Here is a 15,576-nt window from a genome sequence, read left to right as displayed (position 1 = left end):
GCAAAGGGATTGCCGGAGACGGAAAATGCTAAGTGCTGCTTCTCATATTCTCTCATGCGCATTTTTCTTCGGTATCCTTTCTTTTCCAGACGCCCGTTCAGCATGCAGCCCCTCATAGCCATCGTCGGTGCCACGGGCACTGGCAAGTCAAAGGTGGGTTATCGCATGAAACAGACCTACTCTGATAATTACATTGGGATATAATCGCTGATGGCTGCAGATAGCTTGCAGTGGACCTGGCCTCTCGTTTCAACGGTGAAATCATCAATGGAGATGCGATGCAAATGTACCGCGGTCTCCCCATCATCACGAATCAAATTCCAATGGACGAACGGAACGGTATACGGCACCACCTAATCAGCTGTATTGAGCTGGGGGAGGAACCATGGCGTGTGGGGTTGTTCAAAAGCGAATGTCTTCGAATTATCAAGGGGATTCATTCCAGACGAAGGCTCCCGATTCTTGTGGGTGGCACACATTACTACACGCAAGCCGTATTGTTTAAAGACCAGTTAGTGGGAGAGGGGTCGGACGAATTCCAGGGCGCAGGTGCACGTTCCGATGGAGAATCAGAGGACTCGTCTACGAAGTGGCCCATCCTCGATGCGCCGACAGATGTGGTGTTGCAGAAATTGAGAGAGGTCGATCCAGCCATGGCTGATCGATGGCATCCAAACGAAACGCGCAAAATTCGTCGCTCCTTAGAAATCTACTTTCAAACGGGGCGTCCTGCATCGGAAGTGTACGCTGAACAAAAACGCTCGAAGCAGGCAGCCATGACCAATGGTGACCCTACCGCAAACGAGGGACAGCTACGGTTCCCAACCATGGTTTTTTGGGTTCATTCGGAGAAGGAAACTCTGATCTCCAGACTTGAAAAACGAGTGGATGTGATGATTGAACAAGGCCTGATGGCTGAAGCACAGATAATGTCAGATTATATCCGAGGACAAAAGACTCAGGGCGCTAGCATCGATCTGACACGGGGTGTTTGGGTTGCCATTGGATTTAAAGAACTAGCGCCCTATTTTGAAGCGCTACATAATAGTTCTTTAAGCGTTCAAGAACTAGAGGCCCTCAAGAAATCATGTATTGAGTCTATCAAGATTGCTACCCGTCAGTACTCGGTCTCGCAGGTCAAATGGATTCGAAACAAGTTATGGAGAACCCTTGCAGAGGCCGGTATGACACATATCCTTTACCTTCTAGATAGCACGAACGTTGAAGAGTGGAGGGAATGCATCACTGAGCCGTCAGAGCTCCTTACTCAGGCCTTACTTAAAGGCGAATCTGCTCCGGACCCGAAGTCCCTCTCAAAGCTCGCAAGTACTATTCTGGGTGCGAAAGAAGCCCAGTCGCAAAAGGATGCAGGCTCCTCGGCGAAATGTTTCACTTGCGGAATTTGCCGCAAAACGATGGTAAACGAAGAGCAGTGGCACATTCATCTCAACGGCCATAGTCATAAAAGGGTCCTCAAAGCCATAGCTAAGAGAGCGGAGCGTGAAGAATTTCTACAAGAACGAAGAGAGAGTACACGAAGCATTTCTCGTGACAAAGGTAGTGAATCATCAGACGAACAAAACTCCCTCTCAGACCTATTTCAATAAATACCACCCATGGTGTATAACATTTACCCAAGCGAAATCATCGAGGTTTTAGCTCGGTTGATTGTCGGCAATGATAACGTCTTATATTCCTTGAACAAAATATAAATAGTAGGAGCGACAGAATATATAGGTCACCCAAGGCTCCTCTGGACCCGAGCGTAGCTTGAGCTCATATCTATTAGACTACCGCACTATCTGCTTTTTTTAATGTCAAAGTGCTTCCTTGGCTAGCTCTCTAACCATAGCAACCGAAGGATGGAGTCATACCTTGCGAAAAGAATATATCTATGATTGTGTGTTTGTCCGGCATCATGAAGTGTGTGCACAGTTCTCAGAGCTAGGCGGTCGGTTGTGGCATCCCAGCTTCACAATTAGGTTCTATTTAGAACTGGTTGATACTCTGGTGTATCGGGAAAATGTGCATGTGATCGACCAGGTTCCTGGAATACAAAGGAGCCAAAAATCATAACATAATGCTAGCGAACCTCATGTTGCTGATCGCCAGGCTGAGAATGACGGTGAAATTATATCGCCTGTCCCACTCTCTTCAATCCTGAAAACTTCGATGACGGATGATTTCTCAAGTTTTCGGATTCTCCACGTCCCTTCTCCGTTGATAGTAGATTTTAACCCTAAAGCTGATCAGCCTGAGTTCAAGGATACCAAAAGCTCGGGGAACTTATACACTCGAGGAATGCGCCGGTGAAATTGATGCAGATGTTTCCGTCCCAGGTGCCCCTACCAGTTCTTTTGACTTTGTTTGGTATGCTGGCAGTTTCAAGTTCCTCTAAACGACGGACGATACCATACTGATCGCGGAAACCTACAATGATCTTAGGAACACCAAGCAAAAATGATTGCGCCCAGAATTTCAGCAGTTTCCGCTCATATTTCACCATGTCCCGGTCATTTTGAATTTCGGCAGATGTTTTGAGTTCCACCCAGTGAATAGGGTCTTCTTTTCGGTCAGGTTTGCAGTCCCAGACTGTCGAGTAATTAGCATGCGCGTTTAGACAACTTCCGGTCTTTCTCATACTAGCGTCAACCTCCCCAGCAATTAATAGTCGCGTCTGACCTATTCCAGTGCGTACAATAGAGCAGTATTGGGTATTGTTGTTTACAACCAGCTCATCCCGGGATTCGATCTCTTCACGTGTTGCTGGGTCCCATGGCTTGTCAAGAAGAGATAATGTTTCGAACTTGTATCCTGATTCGGTCAACTATCAGCTTCATAGTGACGGAAATACTTATATCGTACCCCAATATGCCATTAGGGCCTGAGAAGGCCGCCCTGGGGGCATTATTTGATTCTTCTGTAGCTGCTTTTGCTGGTTCTTGTAGAGGTTGTTTTCCTCAATAAAGCTAGGTACCGTTTAGAAGATGCGCAGCTGGCTTAGCTATACAAACAACAATAAAATAGAAAAAAAACACTTACATTGTGCCCTGCAGAACGGTTAGCTTTGAATTCCTAAAGAAGGAGTAGATACGCCCTAGACAGGGGAAAGAAAAATTGACTCACCTGAAATCTTGTTGCGTTCATCTCGAATCTAGACATGATTGAGTGGGGAGCAATATCGCGGCAGTCAGTACCTATACATACCCGTTCAAATTATCAAATGGAGCAGTCAGGATCTGGATAGATGTCAGCGTTAGTTAGCTTCGGGGGCCTAAAAGTGGAACTTTAACGCCGGATAAGTAGCGAAGCATACATACTTTGGTCATCATTCCTCTCCAGGTGACGATGTCGGCCTCGCATTTCTTCCCCGTATCCTTTTCTAGAGCCAACATGGATTCTAGCAGAGCATCTAGATGCTCATCTGCTGAATCGTCCAGCTTCTGAAAGGTATCGAAACCATGGTTCAAGTCTGCAGGAAGACTTGGTGGATAGTAGTATCGTAGGGATGAGTCTCCCAGATGAAAAGTGTGCTGGTCATCATATGAAAAACAAGTAATCTCCTGCACAATGTTTATACAACCGAATGGGAAAACCATGCAGAAAGGTTCATCAGACCTACCCTTGGACGTCGGATAGCGGTGTTGGAGCCATAGAAGCGACCAATAGGCTGTATATCAAACATGCTCCGATACATAACTCCTTATGATATTTTCTAAATATCTTAATCTGACGTGATTGAATTGGCAAGGAACAATAAATCGCACAAGAATGAGGAAGTAGAGGAAAGGACATAGGCGGCGCAAACAATTGGCAATGCTTGCAATCAAGGTTGAAAGTTTCAGAGGTAGTATATGCCAAGAGGAGCAGCTGTGTTTTCTTTGTACAGTTGAGGCGGAGTGTGATGATAATATACGGTAGCAGTTAGAATAACAGTATCCACGGAGTGCTAACCTCAGGCATTGAGGGCCGCCCCAAAACGGGATTAGCGCCCTATAAATTGTCAATTTAATGTGAAGCAACTTTTGCCTCGGAATTTCGTTCTTTCTAAGGGCTCAAATATGACATCGTGATATTTTACTAGACAGCAGACCTGCTTATATGAAAATGTACGGTGTACTGGTATTTGTTCTCTAGGCGTACCGGTACATACTTAGTCACTACCTAGCAATCGATTTGAATACTTATCACGAGCTTTTAAACTGGATATATGATACCTACCACTGCTTCATGACACAAAAGACCATAGCACCATAGGTATCTAAATTTCTTTTAAGGCATTGTATTCAACAGCTAATTATAATGGTTATTATGGAGAGCAGTAAGTTGTCGTAGTACCCGAAAAGACGTGTTTAGTCCCTAAGCCGTAATAATACATCCAATGTGTCCCACCAAATGTCTCCAAACTCTCAGTAGTGGTATCATTTCATCAATACCAAAACCCCTCGTTTCTTTTCTTCCTCTCCCACTCGCCGAGTACTCTTCCGACCATCTTCTTATATTAAGTCCGACTCGTCTTTTCGCCCCCACCCCCTTATTTCCTGTTCTTATCACCTAACTTTGAAGGGTTTCCTGCATTGAACACGAAGCAGGATGACCTCACGTATCGACAAGACCATTGCCCGACAACAAGAAAAGTAGGAACATCATGAAGCCCGCGCGTTTGCTTTTTATGCCAATCCCTTGTCGGCGTTAAAGTCTTACATAGAAAAGAGCTAATTATTTTGGCGGCTACAGGATAGCCTCTGGTGCTTATTACGAAGCTCATCAGCAATTGAGGGTCATCGCTGCGCGGTATATCAAGCAAGCAAATTACGATGCTGCGGCGGAGCTGTTGGCCGGGGGTGCGACTGCGCTTTTAAGAGCTGGATCCCAGCAAGGTGCTTCTGCCAGCGGAGGGGATTTGGCCATTATGCTCGTCGTTGAGGTGTACACGAAGGCGGGGTGGGTGATTACTGGAGGTGACGATGATACTGAAGGCCGCGCTCGAAAGAGTAAGTCTCGAAAAGCAGCCCTCTTCGTACAAGATTTATGGTAAGATTTGGTTGAGGATTGGCTAAGTTGATAACCTTGCCTAAATGCAGAGCGTCTTATCGAGCTACTACATGAATTCCCAACCGATGAGCCAACGCGCAAAAGGTTCATACAGGAGATGATTGGCTGGAGTGGACGGTTTGGACCTCTGGAGAGAGGCGATCCTGAGTTGCATCACGCAGCGGGATCGGTGTATGCTGAAGGTTTGTTCCTTAATACGGATGAGATAGACAGCATTGCTTTTCTTAACCAATCACTCTAGACCATGAACCCTATGACGCCGAAAAGCATTTAGTTGTCGGAACGTCAGAATCAGCCGAGACTTTGGCAAAGCTCGAGTACGAGTGGTATGAAAATGATGAACCACACACGGCAGCGATCTATGCATCACGCGCAGTCTTTCCATACCTCCTGACCGGAAATTTACGCAGTGCTAATAAGGCGTTCCTTATCTTCACATCGAAGCTTTCGTCATCCAATCCTTCGCTCCCGTCCCAGGATGTCAGCAGCGCTAGCACCGACGTGCGAGTCTTTCCCGCACTGCCTTTATTGAATTTTATCAGCATGCTTCTCCTTACGATCCAACGTGGCAGTGCGGACCTTTTTAAGGAGCTGACCTCGCACTATGCATCGCAAATTCAAGAGGTCGGTATCTGGGATGATTTCTTGGCTCAGATTGGTGAGCAGTACTTTAGTATTAAGATCCCAAGGCAGGGCAACCCTTTGCTGGATATGATGGGAAGTATGTTGTTCGGAGGTGGCCAGAGTGCAGGTGAGAGGATGCCGCATGGCAGAGGACAGTCCAGGGAAGTCGAAGCGCCACCAGCGAATCCCGACCTCGACTAGTTAAACTGAAGGCAGGATCCATGATATAGACGGGCCAGAAACAGTATGCACAACTTGACATGAAGATACAAATGCAGCGAAGTGGATGGGGGCATTAACTAGAACCGCGAATCAGGTTCTGACTCGTATATCCAATTGTCTTCATCTAAAGAGGCCACTTTGTGGCGAAGGCTTTGATGGATAAGATTTAGGATTTCTAACGAAACCAACCAACAATGGTCATTTAGAATTTGATCAAATATGCCACATGGAGAGTAAGAGTAAGACTCACCAGCTGGTTCGCTGCTCATTTGTCTGTTTCGGTTCCGGTACATCAACTCTACCAGACTTGCCTCAATCTCTAGACTCATTGCGATCAGTATGTAATCAGCCGCAAATAGTCGGATTGACACGTAAACATACTCTCCTTTTCACGTCCGCTGATTTCCGTCTGCGCTGTGGTATCTGCGCCTGTAGCCCCGGATCCTCTAGCAGCTCCGTCTTCTTTTATGCCCTCCATCTCATCCTCGTCCTCCCCAACGACGGGCGGAAGGATGGGAATGTCGAGTTTATAAGTACCATTGTTGTCCTTCACCACGATCTCCCCAGCATCAACCATGCCGGAACTCGACGACTGGCTCGGTTCAGACGGCGCAGATGACATATTATGAGAGGAGAGGCCGGGCAATCCGCCGTTTGTACCACCTTGCGCAGAGGCATTGGAGGGAGCGACTGACACGGAGCGTTTGCTGAGGTGGTGGTGGTGGAAGAGATTGCGGCGGACAGTCGTTCCCATTGTAGCACCAATGTTCAGCGCTGTATACCGGGGAAGTATGAGAAATGCAGTGAGCCCAGTATCCTCTGTTGGAAAAAGAAACGGAGCTCGGGTGTAGCTTATTGTCAAGAAGTTCAGGCAGGCTCTGCTAGGGGTGTTGTGGGTAGATAATAATGGACTCTTTCTGAGGATGGACAAAAGCTATCGGAATAATTTTTTGGAATGGGTGTAAGAATAGAATATATATATATAAAGAAGGGTGTCATGAGTTGAGCCCGAAGTAGCAATGAACAGTGGAAACAAGAATGTCGAAGCGGAGTTGTTACATATATACCTAGATAGGCTAAATGCGCACTTGGCAACTGGCCAGATTTGTTGCGCGATCCAAGCCCCACGGCCATTCGCTGTCCTTCGAGTCTTTTTTTTGCTTTTTCTACCTTACCAATAGTTTGTGTCTAGAAATTATATTGGTCACGCTAGAGCCGTAAGTAAACTGTAACTAGAACTACTTGGTGAGACAGAGAGAGCACGGGATTTGATTAATCCCAAATCGGTCAAATTTCCCCCGACGCGTCTCTTGCCGACTTTCGCGTCTTCCCGAGCGACCTTTCTCCTGCCGACGACTTACTAGGGATAGCAAAACGACTGCACAATGGTTCAAGCCGAATCTTCCGCAAGTGCTTCTCGTAATGGTCTTAAGCCTGTCACAGCGGGGGCTGCTCCAGATTATGAGCTGCCATGGTACATGAACGCAATCATTGTTACTTTACTCTATTAGAGAACGAAGTCTGACAAACAATTACCCATAGGGTTGAAAAGTACCGCCCGGTCTTCCTCGATGATGTTGTTGGCAACACCGAAACCATTGAGCGACTAAAGATTATCGCCAAAGATGGCAATATGCCGCATGTCATCATTTCAGGCATGCCCGGTATCGGAAAAACCACTTCTATCCTATGTTTGGCGAGACAGTTATTGGGTAATGCGTATAAGGAGGCCGTCTTGGAATTGAACGCTAGTGATGAGAGAGGTATGCAGTTTCTTGTTAACGAAGAAGCAGGTAAGTGCTGACAATATCCTAGGTATTGATGTTGTTCGGAACCGAATCAAGGGATTCGCCCAAAAGAAAGTCACACTACCATCAGGACGTCACAAAATCATTATCCTTGATGAAGCAGACAGGTATACACCAACGAAAAACTCTCTCCTATATACCTAACTTATCACTTATCGATCTTTAGTATGACGCCAGGTGCTCAACAGGCGTTGCGACGCACGATGGAGATTTACTCTTCTACTACGCGATTTGCATTTGCCTGTAACCAGTCGAATAAAATCATAGAGCCTATCCAGTCTCGATGTGCTATCCTCCGTTATGCTCGGTTGACCGATGGACAGGTTGTCAAACGGTTGAAGCAGGTCTGCGACGCCGAAAAAGTGGAACATGCAGAAGACGGAATTGCGGCCCTAGTGTTTAGTGCAGAAGGAGACATGCGTCAGGCCATTAACAATTTGCAGAGTACGTGGTCAGGATTTGGCTTTGTTAGCGGCGACAACGTCTTCCGAGTTGTCGACAGTCCTCATCCGATCAAAGTCCAGGCAATGATTAAGGCTTGCTGGGAAGGGAAAGTGGATGCAGCATTAGAGACTTTAAACGAGCTATGGTATGTTACGTGATGGGCGATGTTACCATTTCTATATCTGGACTAACCGCCCGATAGGGGATTGGGTTACTCTTCCCATGATATTATTAGCACAATGTTCCGAGTCACAAAGACGATCCAGACATTATCGGAGCACTCCAAACTCGAGTTCATCCGGGAGATAGGCTTTACACACATGCGCATTCTAGATGGTGTACAATCACTACTCCAATTGAGCGGGTGTATTGCGAAGCTTTGCAAGATCAACATGAAACCCCAGCTGTTTGAGACCCCCAAGGTGTGATCAAATGGAGGGAAAGGAACTTGTCATGTTATGGTGTTTAGAGGCGTTGAGAAAAGGGGTTATACCCCCAAATGTGTTCAACAATTGGTTCTTCATTGCATAGAAATTGATAATCAACTTAGCTGTTGAGTATAGCTTAAAACTAGGCCCGTAATTGGACAAGGACCACTTGGGAATCTTCTTGAATGTGTCGAGTGATGAAGGGCTTGGAATGGTTTAGTAATATTCCTATCTAGAAGACCTAAAGAAAGACAGGATGGTCCACAGATTATCTAGCAGCTAAGCAAAGACCTTGAAGTTGCAGGAAGCTGGGTAGCTGCCCGGTCAGTCAGCCCAACTTTGCCTGACAAAAGATCTTGAGGCATCTATCGTTTGGCAAACAATACCAACCAGTCGTTGGCCTAGCTTTGTGCTAGAGAGGCATAGGCGTTTAGAATTTTGTTTGAGGAGTTGCTGGCATCTTTGCACCCTCTGGAGCCTTACTCTTTCTTGCTCTTAAATTCATTACATATTTGTTCCATGGTCACCCATTCCACATCCTTGTGCTTATTAATGTGCTCAATGATCCTGTTCTGACTTAAGCGTCTGAGCTGTATATAGCAGAATACAGGCTCGGATAACTTACCTTTCATGCATGAGAAGAACATGAGGACGTCCTGAGACATCAGGATGGATGGTCATAGGGAAAACAAACTCATCATTTTCACGATAGAAATAGTCAAAGTGATCCTAGTCCGGACACATGAATCAGCGGGTTGGGCTTGGTTATGAATGGCTGGGGGACTACCTCGCCTTCCAAATATCCTCAATGTCCCTCGAATTGACCCATCCGAGACTATTAGGCTCCTTTTTGATAAACATCATAGGAGGAAGACCATCAATGTACCAGTTACCGGGTATCTCGACCTATAAGTGGAAAGACTTTATAAAAACAAGGCCAAAGTACAGGAGAAACGAAGGGGAAAGCCCACCAGACCTGTCTCCTGACCACGCTCTTCGGTGTGGAATTGCTGAATGGGATGTAGTCGGGGCTAGGAGAATATCGACTGGTTGCCCCGATGGAGACAGGGTCGCATTCCACTTATCAAGATATTTCTTTTGAAGTATAACCTTCCGCTTGTTGAGCTGCCAGTATTCATACACAGAGATAGCCTTGCTTCGGCTGACTAGCGCCTCAACATGTGGAATCAATGGTTCTCCCGAGACAGCCACATCGCGACAGATATCTTCACAACCGTTGACGGTATAATACCGGTCCATGAGTTGGATATATTCAGAATGATCTGACGTATCCCACATGACAACTTTGTGGCCCTTTGCCTGTAGTTTCTTTGACAACTCGCGGAGAACTCTTTCGATAGGGGGGTGGACTCTTACTACTCCATCATCTAGAATCAACCCGACGACCATGGGCCGATGTTGTATCTCCTCAAAATTATTCTCACTCCACGGAAGAGGGGGGGCATTTCGGGTCCAACTCCCACGGTTTAGCATTGGCAACTAACCGACTCACATGGATGATAGATGCTAAATTGCGAGTCATCGGTTCGATAGAGGAAGGGACATATTCTTGTCCTTCGGTAGAAACAGGAACTCCTAGGTAAGGTAATCGGCTGCTCTGTTGACTATTAATACTGTGCTTTCCACCTAGAACAGTCGGTCCTAGGCTGAAACGTACGGTGGGTTTAAACCCGTATAAACCCATGATGCTTTGTGGGATTCGGGTACTTCCGCCGATATCTGTCCCAAATCCCAGGAGGGAGCCATGCAATGCTAACAAGGCCGCTTCACCCCCGGTAGAGCCTCCCGGCGTCAATTGAGGTTACGCGGGTTAACCGTCAGGCCCCAGAGAGGATTTTCGGTTTCAGCCCACTTTCACCAAGGTCAGCTCATGGAAAGCTCCAGCCAAATTCATTTGAATAGACAGACCATGATACTCTGGGGCAAGTTCGTCTTTGCCAATATGATAGCTCCCATATCCCTCAGCATCTGTACTAGAACTGCATCCTCTGTAGCGGGAGCAGACGAACGCCCTACATATCCCAAGGTGGTATCTACACCTCTAATGTTGAATTGATCTTTCAACGTGACTGGAACACCGTGAAGTGGACCTTTGAGATGACCAGTTTCTTGGAATATATTATCCAGTGCTCGAGCCTGGGCCAAAGCATCTTCAAAAACCACTTCTGTAATGCAATTTGTCTAGCAGCCCCGACCACTGTTAGCAGATGCACATAACATCTTATGTTTTGATAGGTGTACCCCACTAGTTGGTGTGCTATTACGGCCCTGCAAAGGTGAGATTAATCCATTTTATCCGTGTAATTGGAAATAAATAGATAAGTCAAAGGGACCCAGCAATCACCTTCCGATATAAGCGAGAACCACATTTTCGGCAGTGAATCTCCCTTTCCTCAACTGTTCGACTAAAGTAGAAACATTGTTGATATCCGCGATTTCTTGGGCTTCCGGGTTGCTATGGATACGCGAACATTCCTGGAAGCCGCTGATCCACATCAGAGACCATATATGGTTTTAGGGTTTCGTTCCGCATGGATTTTTTTCGGAAAGCAGTTTGCTCCCATGATGGAGGGATATTCATTATGCACAGGAGTGGTGTATTAGACTATGGAGATGGATGCACTGGAGATCTGTATCGCTAAATAACCGCCGAAACAAGTGCACAGACCATAAGCCTAGAGCAGACGGCCTCCCCTGGGCATTCAATATTTATCGTACTCATTATCAAGATTATTGGGGTCAACTCTGATAAGCCCGGAACGGGGTTGCAACCTTTCGGCGGTGGAGACGACCGGGGAACGGCATGACTACTAAGCACCTAAGAGAAAAACCAATTGATATTGTTGGTAGACAAACTCTTGGTTGAAGATGTCACCAAATATATACATATATATACACACGGAATATAATACTGGTATCAATGTAGGTATCAAAAACTAGTCAGGCATATCTATTCACTCATGAATTATTAGGTAGCTAGTATCAGATAATAGTATATCCACAGGGTCTGATTCGCAGCCACACAGCGGGATCGTACGTTTCAGCGGAACGTTAGTTGGTGGAGCTAATGAATAGTCGGAAAGCAATATACCAGAATCATAATGTTACTGATTTCTTTCTTCTTCCTTTCTTTTTTAATTTTCAGATTTAGTTCCATCGCTAATGTTGCTGTTTATGCATTTAATAGTCTTTTTCTAGAAAAAAAAGAAAGGAAAAGGAAAAGGAAAAGAGGGGGCAAAATAAATGGTTGAACAGAAACAGAACAAGAATAAATGGACCAAATCCAATAAATATGTATTTAAATCCTTGCAAAGTAACCTTTCTATACTGAGCATGAGTACAAGCAATTGACCAACGTCGATAAATGGTAACCTTAAAACCCCGGATTTCGCAAGGACTATCATAAGAAAGTTGAACGGAGAGAGGGGATGAATAAAAATGAATTTAATATTAAAATCAAAACAAAAACTACAAAAGAGACATTAAAGGTACCTTAAGTGTTTTCTTTTTCTTTTATTTTTTCCCACTCTCACTTTTTTATTTTTTCTCTCTCTCCATTTAATATCTCAGGAGAAAGTCACGGTACTAAGGTTGAGACAAATACGCTACAGTGGGTTCATCACGCGGGGCCTCCACGACGGGGGAACTTTTCCTCATTTTCTCTCTCCATGTCTATCGCTCTCTTTAAATAACAAGCTGACTGATGGCCGGGGAAGGTAACTATGAGGCATTGAGATGTTCCATTCTGGTATATTGTTGTAATTGTTCTTCTCTCTCGCATACTACCTATTCTCCTGCCATCTTATCGCCCCTTTTGTTCCCGAGAACATGCCATCATGAATCCGACTTCGGATGCCACCACGACCACCCCGATGACCGGTGCCATCCGGACTGAATCCCGAAGGAAGACATCGGGGGCTATCGCAAAAAGGGCCTGCGACCAGTGCAAGTTCCGAAAGATCAAGGTAATATTTATTTCCCTTTCTCGTTCATGTTATTAATTTTACTTTGCATCCCCCACCTTCAGTGATTTTCTTCTGACGGTTGAGCGGTCGGTCATGGCATGGCCCGTGGATGTGCCGGCTTTTCTAATACCATACAGTGCAGTCTATCGCAACCATGTAAAGCATGTGTGTCCATGGGCTTTGAATGTACCTTCTTTCAGCCCCAGAAAAAGCGGGGTCCGACAGGACAGTAAGTTGATGGGAATTAAGCCGCGCTGCTTACTCCTTTTGTTGCTACATGGCCTGACCACTTCATTAGTCGTGTATCGCAAATCCGGCAGCAACAGACCCACGTGTTAAGCAAAACCCCTCAGACGCCGCAAGACCAAGTCAATTCCAGTGCCTTTTCCAATACTTTTACATATCAAACAGAACCTCCTCCATGCGAGGAAAGTCGGCATGATGCGACTCCATGGCCTATCCATGGCAGCGAAGTTTCAGTGCCCGTTGATATTGCGCAATCTCATGCGACAGCGGCGGTTGCTCCTGGATGGGGCGTAGATGCTTCGTCTATGACATCTCATAGTAACAGTGCGATCAGCTGGAACGAGAGAAGCGATGTGGAGTATTGGCTGCCGGATAACCTAGATGCTCAGATGCCCATCTTCGATTTCCCGGGCACGAATATTTACCTAAGAACATCTTTACCCTCTATCATCCAAAACGATGCGGACTCTTCGGGTCTGCAAGCACAGAATCTAGAGTCACATAATATCCCGGCCCCTATACCGGATGTGGATGTTATAAAACAAGAGCCAAATAATATGAGAGCGTTATGGCCCTCGTCGATTGTGGAAGCAAACATGATTCCGTGGATTGACGTTTATTTCGATCGCCTGCATCCAACGTTACCCGTGCTGAATCGGTCTTCCTTGTTCATCCGAATGCTATCCCAAGAACATCGTAGAAACCCTCAGTTTGGCTCGATGTTACTGTCTCTGTGCGCTTTCTCGCTCACTCAACCCATCGAGATAGATGAACGACCCACCTCTCAATCCCGAGCTGGCCAGGCCAGACTGATGATGACAGAAGCTACGAGGATGAGAAGTTGTTCTGATTTCGGCGAAAATCCGACAATCGAGGCCGTCCTTACAAGTTTCTTTCTCTTTGGATGCCTTTTTGGTAGTAACCAGCACAATGCCGCGTGGCTTCGTCTAAGGGAGGCTTTAGATCTTGCCGCGACATTGGGGCTGAATGATCCAAATTCCTATCGAGATTTACCTAGCGATGAAAAGGGCCAACGCTTGCGGACCTATTTGGTCTTGTCCATTACAGAGAGGTATGGCTTTACGGCAACACCACAGTGCTTAACCCCCACCAATCCTTTATCTAGCTGACATCAAACAAAGAGCATACGCATTACAGCGTAGACATCCGATTACCTTTTGGGGAAAGCCTGGTTTCAGCATGTGCTCTGTGCATGATTTTATTCATAATGCCACGCATAGTCTTGTTTCTGGGATTATAGTTCACAATGAGAAAGATGCCGAAGGAATGATGGGTCTGGCCCGCTTGATGGAGTTATTCGATGCCGTCAATGAGGATGTCGTCGATTGCTGGAACCGGCGGTGCAGCATCGACTCTGGCTATTGTGAAAGGCTCACGGAAGCGAAAGCTTTAGCTATTCATCAGAACCTTAGTCGAGTTAGTGAGTCCGAACGATATAAAGGATATGACTGGTTCGAACGCACAAAATCAGCTTCTGGAGAAACTCGCAACACCCAGCCGGCAATGGGATTGAGAGAAACACAGTGTGCAGATGTTTTTATCACTAAGAAGTGGCTTCAGAATCGTGTATGGGTTCTATGCTCTACTCATGGTCTACTGAAACCTTCGTCCGACCATCATGAACTTTGTTTCGACTACTGTATTTCTGTTGCAAAGGACACTCTTAAAATTTGTCAGTCATTGCGACTCAGCTCCATGGAAGCACATGGGATAGGTCTTGTAAGTCTGACATTCATTGTGAAACCCGTTCGTTTCCATGACTTATATAATCAGGTTGAGAAGCTGTACGACATCGCTGTCAGTGCAATCAGTGTTTCATCTAACGTTCAGCTGTCTCTTGGGAATGGTTTTCCTCTGGCACCACCCCCAACCCAAACGGTTCCAAAGTCAGGAGTCTCGACACCAAGCTTCTCAGGGCCCATTCACCCAGGTGCCGCTGCTACGCTACCCCAGTCCCTCGCCGAGGACTTTTTACTCCTTTTAAATAGCCTCCGTGGTGGAAATCACCCCTATCTGGAAAGATACAAAGCCTTTTTGAACGCCTCGAACATCAGGTGCAATAGTTATAGCAACTGGTCTCCACAAGTCCAAGCAACGCATACCACCAGCGGTACTTGACAACTCTTCCATTTATTGTCTTTGATTTGGTTTCTTGCCTTTCCAAGGCTTGGCGTACCGGTGGTGTGCCGTTTTAAAGGCATGTTAAGGGTTCTCTCGGGCTTCACGGAAGAAACATCATGAGTCGGTCTTTCCGCCGACCACTGAAACAGGAACCAACAATTCAGGTTGGATGTAGATTATATAGTATTTTTAGACCAAGTGTACCAATGTATACCCAACTTATGAGCGGACGGGGGTTCCGGCCTGGAAATAGAGGACATATCGAACTACATTTGAATAAAGACAATCGCTCAAAGGCCTCTGCTAACGTTTCATAGTGCTATTTAACGTTGCTTTCACATCTTGTGTATCTATTCTACGGACTAGATGTACACTAAATCCTTATATTAATAGCACAGCACATCCCAACATCGTACATTTCATCGATCTCTGCAAAGTTGTGGCCCTTCGTCTCAGGCAGGAAGAAGAATGTGAAGATTACGATACAGCATATACAGCCAGCGAATATGAGATAGGTCTTTGCGCCCAAGTTAGCTGCATCTGGTGCTGTCAGCCGAGGCACAACCAGTGTAGTTATTACCGCGGTGGTCTGAATAGAGACAATGGTATAGACTATGGTGT

General features: G+C 46.0%; 10 protein-coding genes across 10 annotated transcripts; 5 read left to right on the top strand and 5 right to left on the bottom strand.

Moving 5' to 3' along the window:
- Positions 1-54: 54 nt before the first annotated feature.
- BDW43DRAFT_297475 (tRNA dimethylallyltransferase) lies at positions 55-1,607 on the top strand (the record flags this gene model as incomplete). Its single annotated transcript, XM_032044393.1, has 2 exons — positions 55-153; positions 225-1,607. The coding sequence occupies 2 exons, from the start codon at positions 55-57 to the stop codon at positions 1,605-1,607; spliced, it is 1,482 nt and encodes a 493-aa protein (XP_031904673.1).
- A 413-nt stretch (positions 1,608-2,020) lies between these two features.
- On the bottom strand, positions 2,021-4,029 carry BDW43DRAFT_184876 (DXO/RAI1 family decapping nuclease). Its single transcript, XM_032038936.1, has 9 exons — positions 3,623-4,029; positions 3,321-3,563; positions 3,208-3,239; positions 3,127-3,154; positions 3,043-3,050; positions 2,866-2,969; positions 2,644-2,814; positions 2,293-2,592; positions 2,021-2,239 (listed from the first exon to the last, which is right to left on the bottom strand). The coding sequence occupies exons 1-9, from the start codon at positions 3,695-3,697 to the stop codon at positions 2,094-2,096; spliced, it is 1,107 nt and encodes a 368-aa protein (XP_031904672.1). The 5' UTR covers positions 3,698-4,029; the 3' UTR covers positions 2,021-2,093.
- Positions 4,030-4,407: 378 nt separating this feature from the next.
- BDW43DRAFT_184500 (protein GET4) lies at positions 4,408-6,058 on the top strand. The gene is made up of 4 exons (XM_032038933.1): positions 4,408-4,637; positions 4,738-4,994; positions 5,085-5,237; positions 5,297-6,058. The coding sequence occupies exons 1-4, from the start codon at positions 4,594-4,596 to the stop codon at positions 5,878-5,880; spliced, it is 1,038 nt and encodes a 345-aa protein (XP_031904671.1). The 5' UTR covers positions 4,408-4,593; the 3' UTR covers positions 5,881-6,058.
- BDW43DRAFT_184507 (uncharacterized protein) lies at positions 5,930-6,938 on the bottom strand. Its single transcript, XM_032038934.1, has 3 exons — positions 6,283-6,938; positions 6,152-6,220; positions 5,930-6,076 (listed from the first exon to the last, which is right to left on the bottom strand). The coding sequence occupies exons 1-3, from the start codon at positions 6,653-6,655 to the stop codon at positions 5,979-5,981; spliced, it is 540 nt and encodes a 179-aa protein (XP_031904670.1). The 5' UTR covers positions 6,656-6,938; the 3' UTR covers positions 5,930-5,978.
- Positions 6,939-7,108: 170 nt separating this feature from the next.
- On the top strand, positions 7,109-8,723 carry BDW43DRAFT_264403 (replication factor C subunit 4). The gene is made up of 5 exons (XM_032040670.1): positions 7,109-7,375; positions 7,444-7,664; positions 7,717-7,816; positions 7,876-8,298; positions 8,356-8,723. The coding sequence occupies exons 1-5, from the start codon at positions 7,287-7,289 to the stop codon at positions 8,579-8,581; spliced, it is 1,059 nt and encodes a 352-aa protein (XP_031904669.1). The 5' UTR covers positions 7,109-7,286; the 3' UTR covers positions 8,582-8,723.
- Positions 8,724-9,366: 643 nt separating this feature from the next.
- On the bottom strand, positions 9,367-10,506 carry BDW43DRAFT_184486 (amidase signature domain-containing protein). The gene is made up of 2 exons (XM_032038932.1): positions 10,260-10,506; positions 9,367-10,199 (listed from the first exon to the last, which is right to left on the bottom strand). The coding sequence occupies exon 2, from the start codon at positions 10,073-10,075 to the stop codon at positions 9,488-9,490; it is 588 nt and encodes a 195-aa protein (XP_031904668.1). The 5' UTR covers positions 10,076-10,199; positions 10,260-10,506; the 3' UTR covers positions 9,367-9,487.
- BDW43DRAFT_264394 (uncharacterized protein) lies at positions 10,260-11,261 on the bottom strand. Its single transcript, XM_032040669.1, has 2 exons — positions 10,947-11,261; positions 10,260-10,870 (listed from the first exon to the last, which is right to left on the bottom strand). Exons 1-2 carry the CDS (start codon positions 11,096-11,098, stop codon positions 10,663-10,665), a joined length of 360 nt encoding a protein of 119 aa, XP_031904667.1. The 5' UTR covers positions 11,099-11,261; the 3' UTR covers positions 10,260-10,662.
- On the top strand, positions 10,260-11,261 carry BDW43DRAFT_264393 (uncharacterized protein; the record flags this gene model as incomplete). Its single annotated transcript, XM_032040668.1, has 2 exons — positions 10,260-10,783; positions 10,844-11,261. A coding segment is annotated over exon 1 (181 nt), but the record flags the coding sequence as incomplete, so codon positions are not given.
- Positions 11,262-11,656: 395 nt separating this feature from the next.
- BDW43DRAFT_264392 (uncharacterized protein) lies at positions 11,657-12,101 on the bottom strand. Its single transcript, XM_032040667.1, has one exon. It carries the CDS (start codon positions 12,004-12,006, stop codon positions 11,797-11,799), a length of 210 nt encoding a protein of 69 aa, XP_031904665.1. The 5' UTR covers positions 12,007-12,101; the 3' UTR covers positions 11,657-11,796.
- Positions 12,102-12,740: 639 nt separating this feature from the next.
- BDW43DRAFT_297471 (CeGAL family transcription factor) lies at positions 12,741-14,952 on the top strand (the record flags this gene model as incomplete). Its single annotated transcript, XM_032044392.1, has 4 exons — positions 12,741-12,796; positions 12,866-13,885; positions 13,977-14,553; positions 14,608-14,952. 4 exons carry the CDS (start codon positions 12,741-12,743, stop codon positions 14,950-14,952), a joined length of 1,998 nt encoding a protein of 665 aa, XP_031904664.1.
- Between the last annotated feature and the right edge of the window lie 624 nt (positions 14,953-15,576).

This window comes from Aspergillus alliaceus (genome assembly GCF_009176365.1).
Source record: "Aspergillus alliaceus strain CBS 536.65 unplaced genomic scaffold BDW43scaffold_5, whole genome shotgun sequence".
NCBI lineage: Eukaryota > Fungi > Ascomycota > Eurotiomycetes > Eurotiales > Aspergillaceae > Aspergillus > Aspergillus alliaceus.
This window is presented reverse-complemented; position numbering and strand designations above follow the sequence as displayed.

What these genes read in the sequence shown, in the direction of transcription:
- BDW43DRAFT_264394 (XM_032040669.1), bottom strand. Translation starts at nt 11,098, where the DNA reads ATGTGGATCAGCGGCTTCCAGGAATGTTCGCGTATCCATAGCAACCCG. An exon ending in GTTCTCGCTTATATCGGAAG is followed by an intron (nt 10,871 to 10,946) that starts GTGATTGCTGGG and finishes TCACCTTTGCAG; the next exon opens with GGCCGTAATAGCACACCAAC.
- BDW43DRAFT_264392 (XM_032040667.1), bottom strand. Translation starts at nt 12,006, where the DNA reads ATGATAGTCCTTGCGAAATCCGGGGTTTTAAGGTTACCATTTATCGAC.
- BDW43DRAFT_184500 (XM_032038933.1), top strand. Translation starts at nt 4,594, where the DNA reads ATGACCTCACGTATCGACAAGACCATTGCCCGACAACAAGAAAA. An exon ending in TGAAGGCCGCGCTCGAAAGA is followed by an intron (nt 4,995 to 5,084) that starts GTAAGTCTCGAA and finishes GCCTAAATGCAG; the next exon opens with AGCGTCTTATCGAGCTACTA. An exon ending in GGGATCGGTGTATGCTGAAG is followed by an intron (nt 5,238 to 5,296) that starts GTTTGTTCCTTA and finishes CAATCACTCTAG; the next exon opens with ACCATGAACCCTATGACGCC.
- BDW43DRAFT_184876 (XM_032038936.1), bottom strand. Translation starts at nt 3,697, where the DNA reads ATGTATCGGAGCATGTTTGATATACAGCCTATTGGTCGCTTCTATGGC. An exon ending in CCATTTGATAATTTGAACGG is followed by an intron (nt 3,155 to 3,207) that starts GTATGTATAGGT and finishes AATCATGTCTAG; the next exon opens with ATTCGAGATGAACGCAACAA. An exon ending in TGCTGGGGAGGTTGACGCTA is followed by an intron (nt 2,593 to 2,643) that starts GTATGAGAAAGA and finishes ATTACTCGACAG; the next exon opens with TCTGGGACTGCAAACCTGAC.
- BDW43DRAFT_264403 (XM_032040670.1), top strand. Translation starts at nt 7,287, where the DNA reads ATGGTTCAAGCCGAATCTTCCGCAAGTGCTTCTCGTAATGGTCTTAAG. An exon ending in GAACGCTAGTGATGAGAGAG is followed by an intron (nt 7,665 to 7,716) that starts GTATGCAGTTTC and finishes ACAATATCCTAG; the next exon opens with GTATTGATGTTGTTCGGAAC. An exon ending in GAGACTTTAAACGAGCTATG is followed by an intron (nt 8,299 to 8,355) that starts GTATGTTACGTG and finishes ACCGCCCGATAG; the next exon opens with GGGATTGGGTTACTCTTCCC.
- BDW43DRAFT_184507 (XM_032038934.1), bottom strand. Translation starts at nt 6,655, where the DNA reads ATGGGAACGACTGTCCGCCGCAATCTCTTCCACCACCACCACCTCAGC. An exon ending in CAGCGGACGTGAAAAGGAGA is followed by an intron (nt 6,221 to 6,282) that starts GTATGTTTACGT and finishes CAATGAGTCTAG; the next exon opens with AGATTGAGGCAAGTCTGGTA. An exon ending in AATGAGCAGCGAACCAGCTG is followed by an intron (nt 6,077 to 6,151) that starts GTGAGTCTTACT and finishes TGGTTTCGTTAG; the next exon opens with AAATCCTAAATCTTATCCAT.
- BDW43DRAFT_184486 (XM_032038932.1), bottom strand. Translation starts at nt 10,075, where the DNA reads ATGCTAAACCGTGGGAGTTGGACCCGAAATGCCCCCCCTCTTCCGTGG.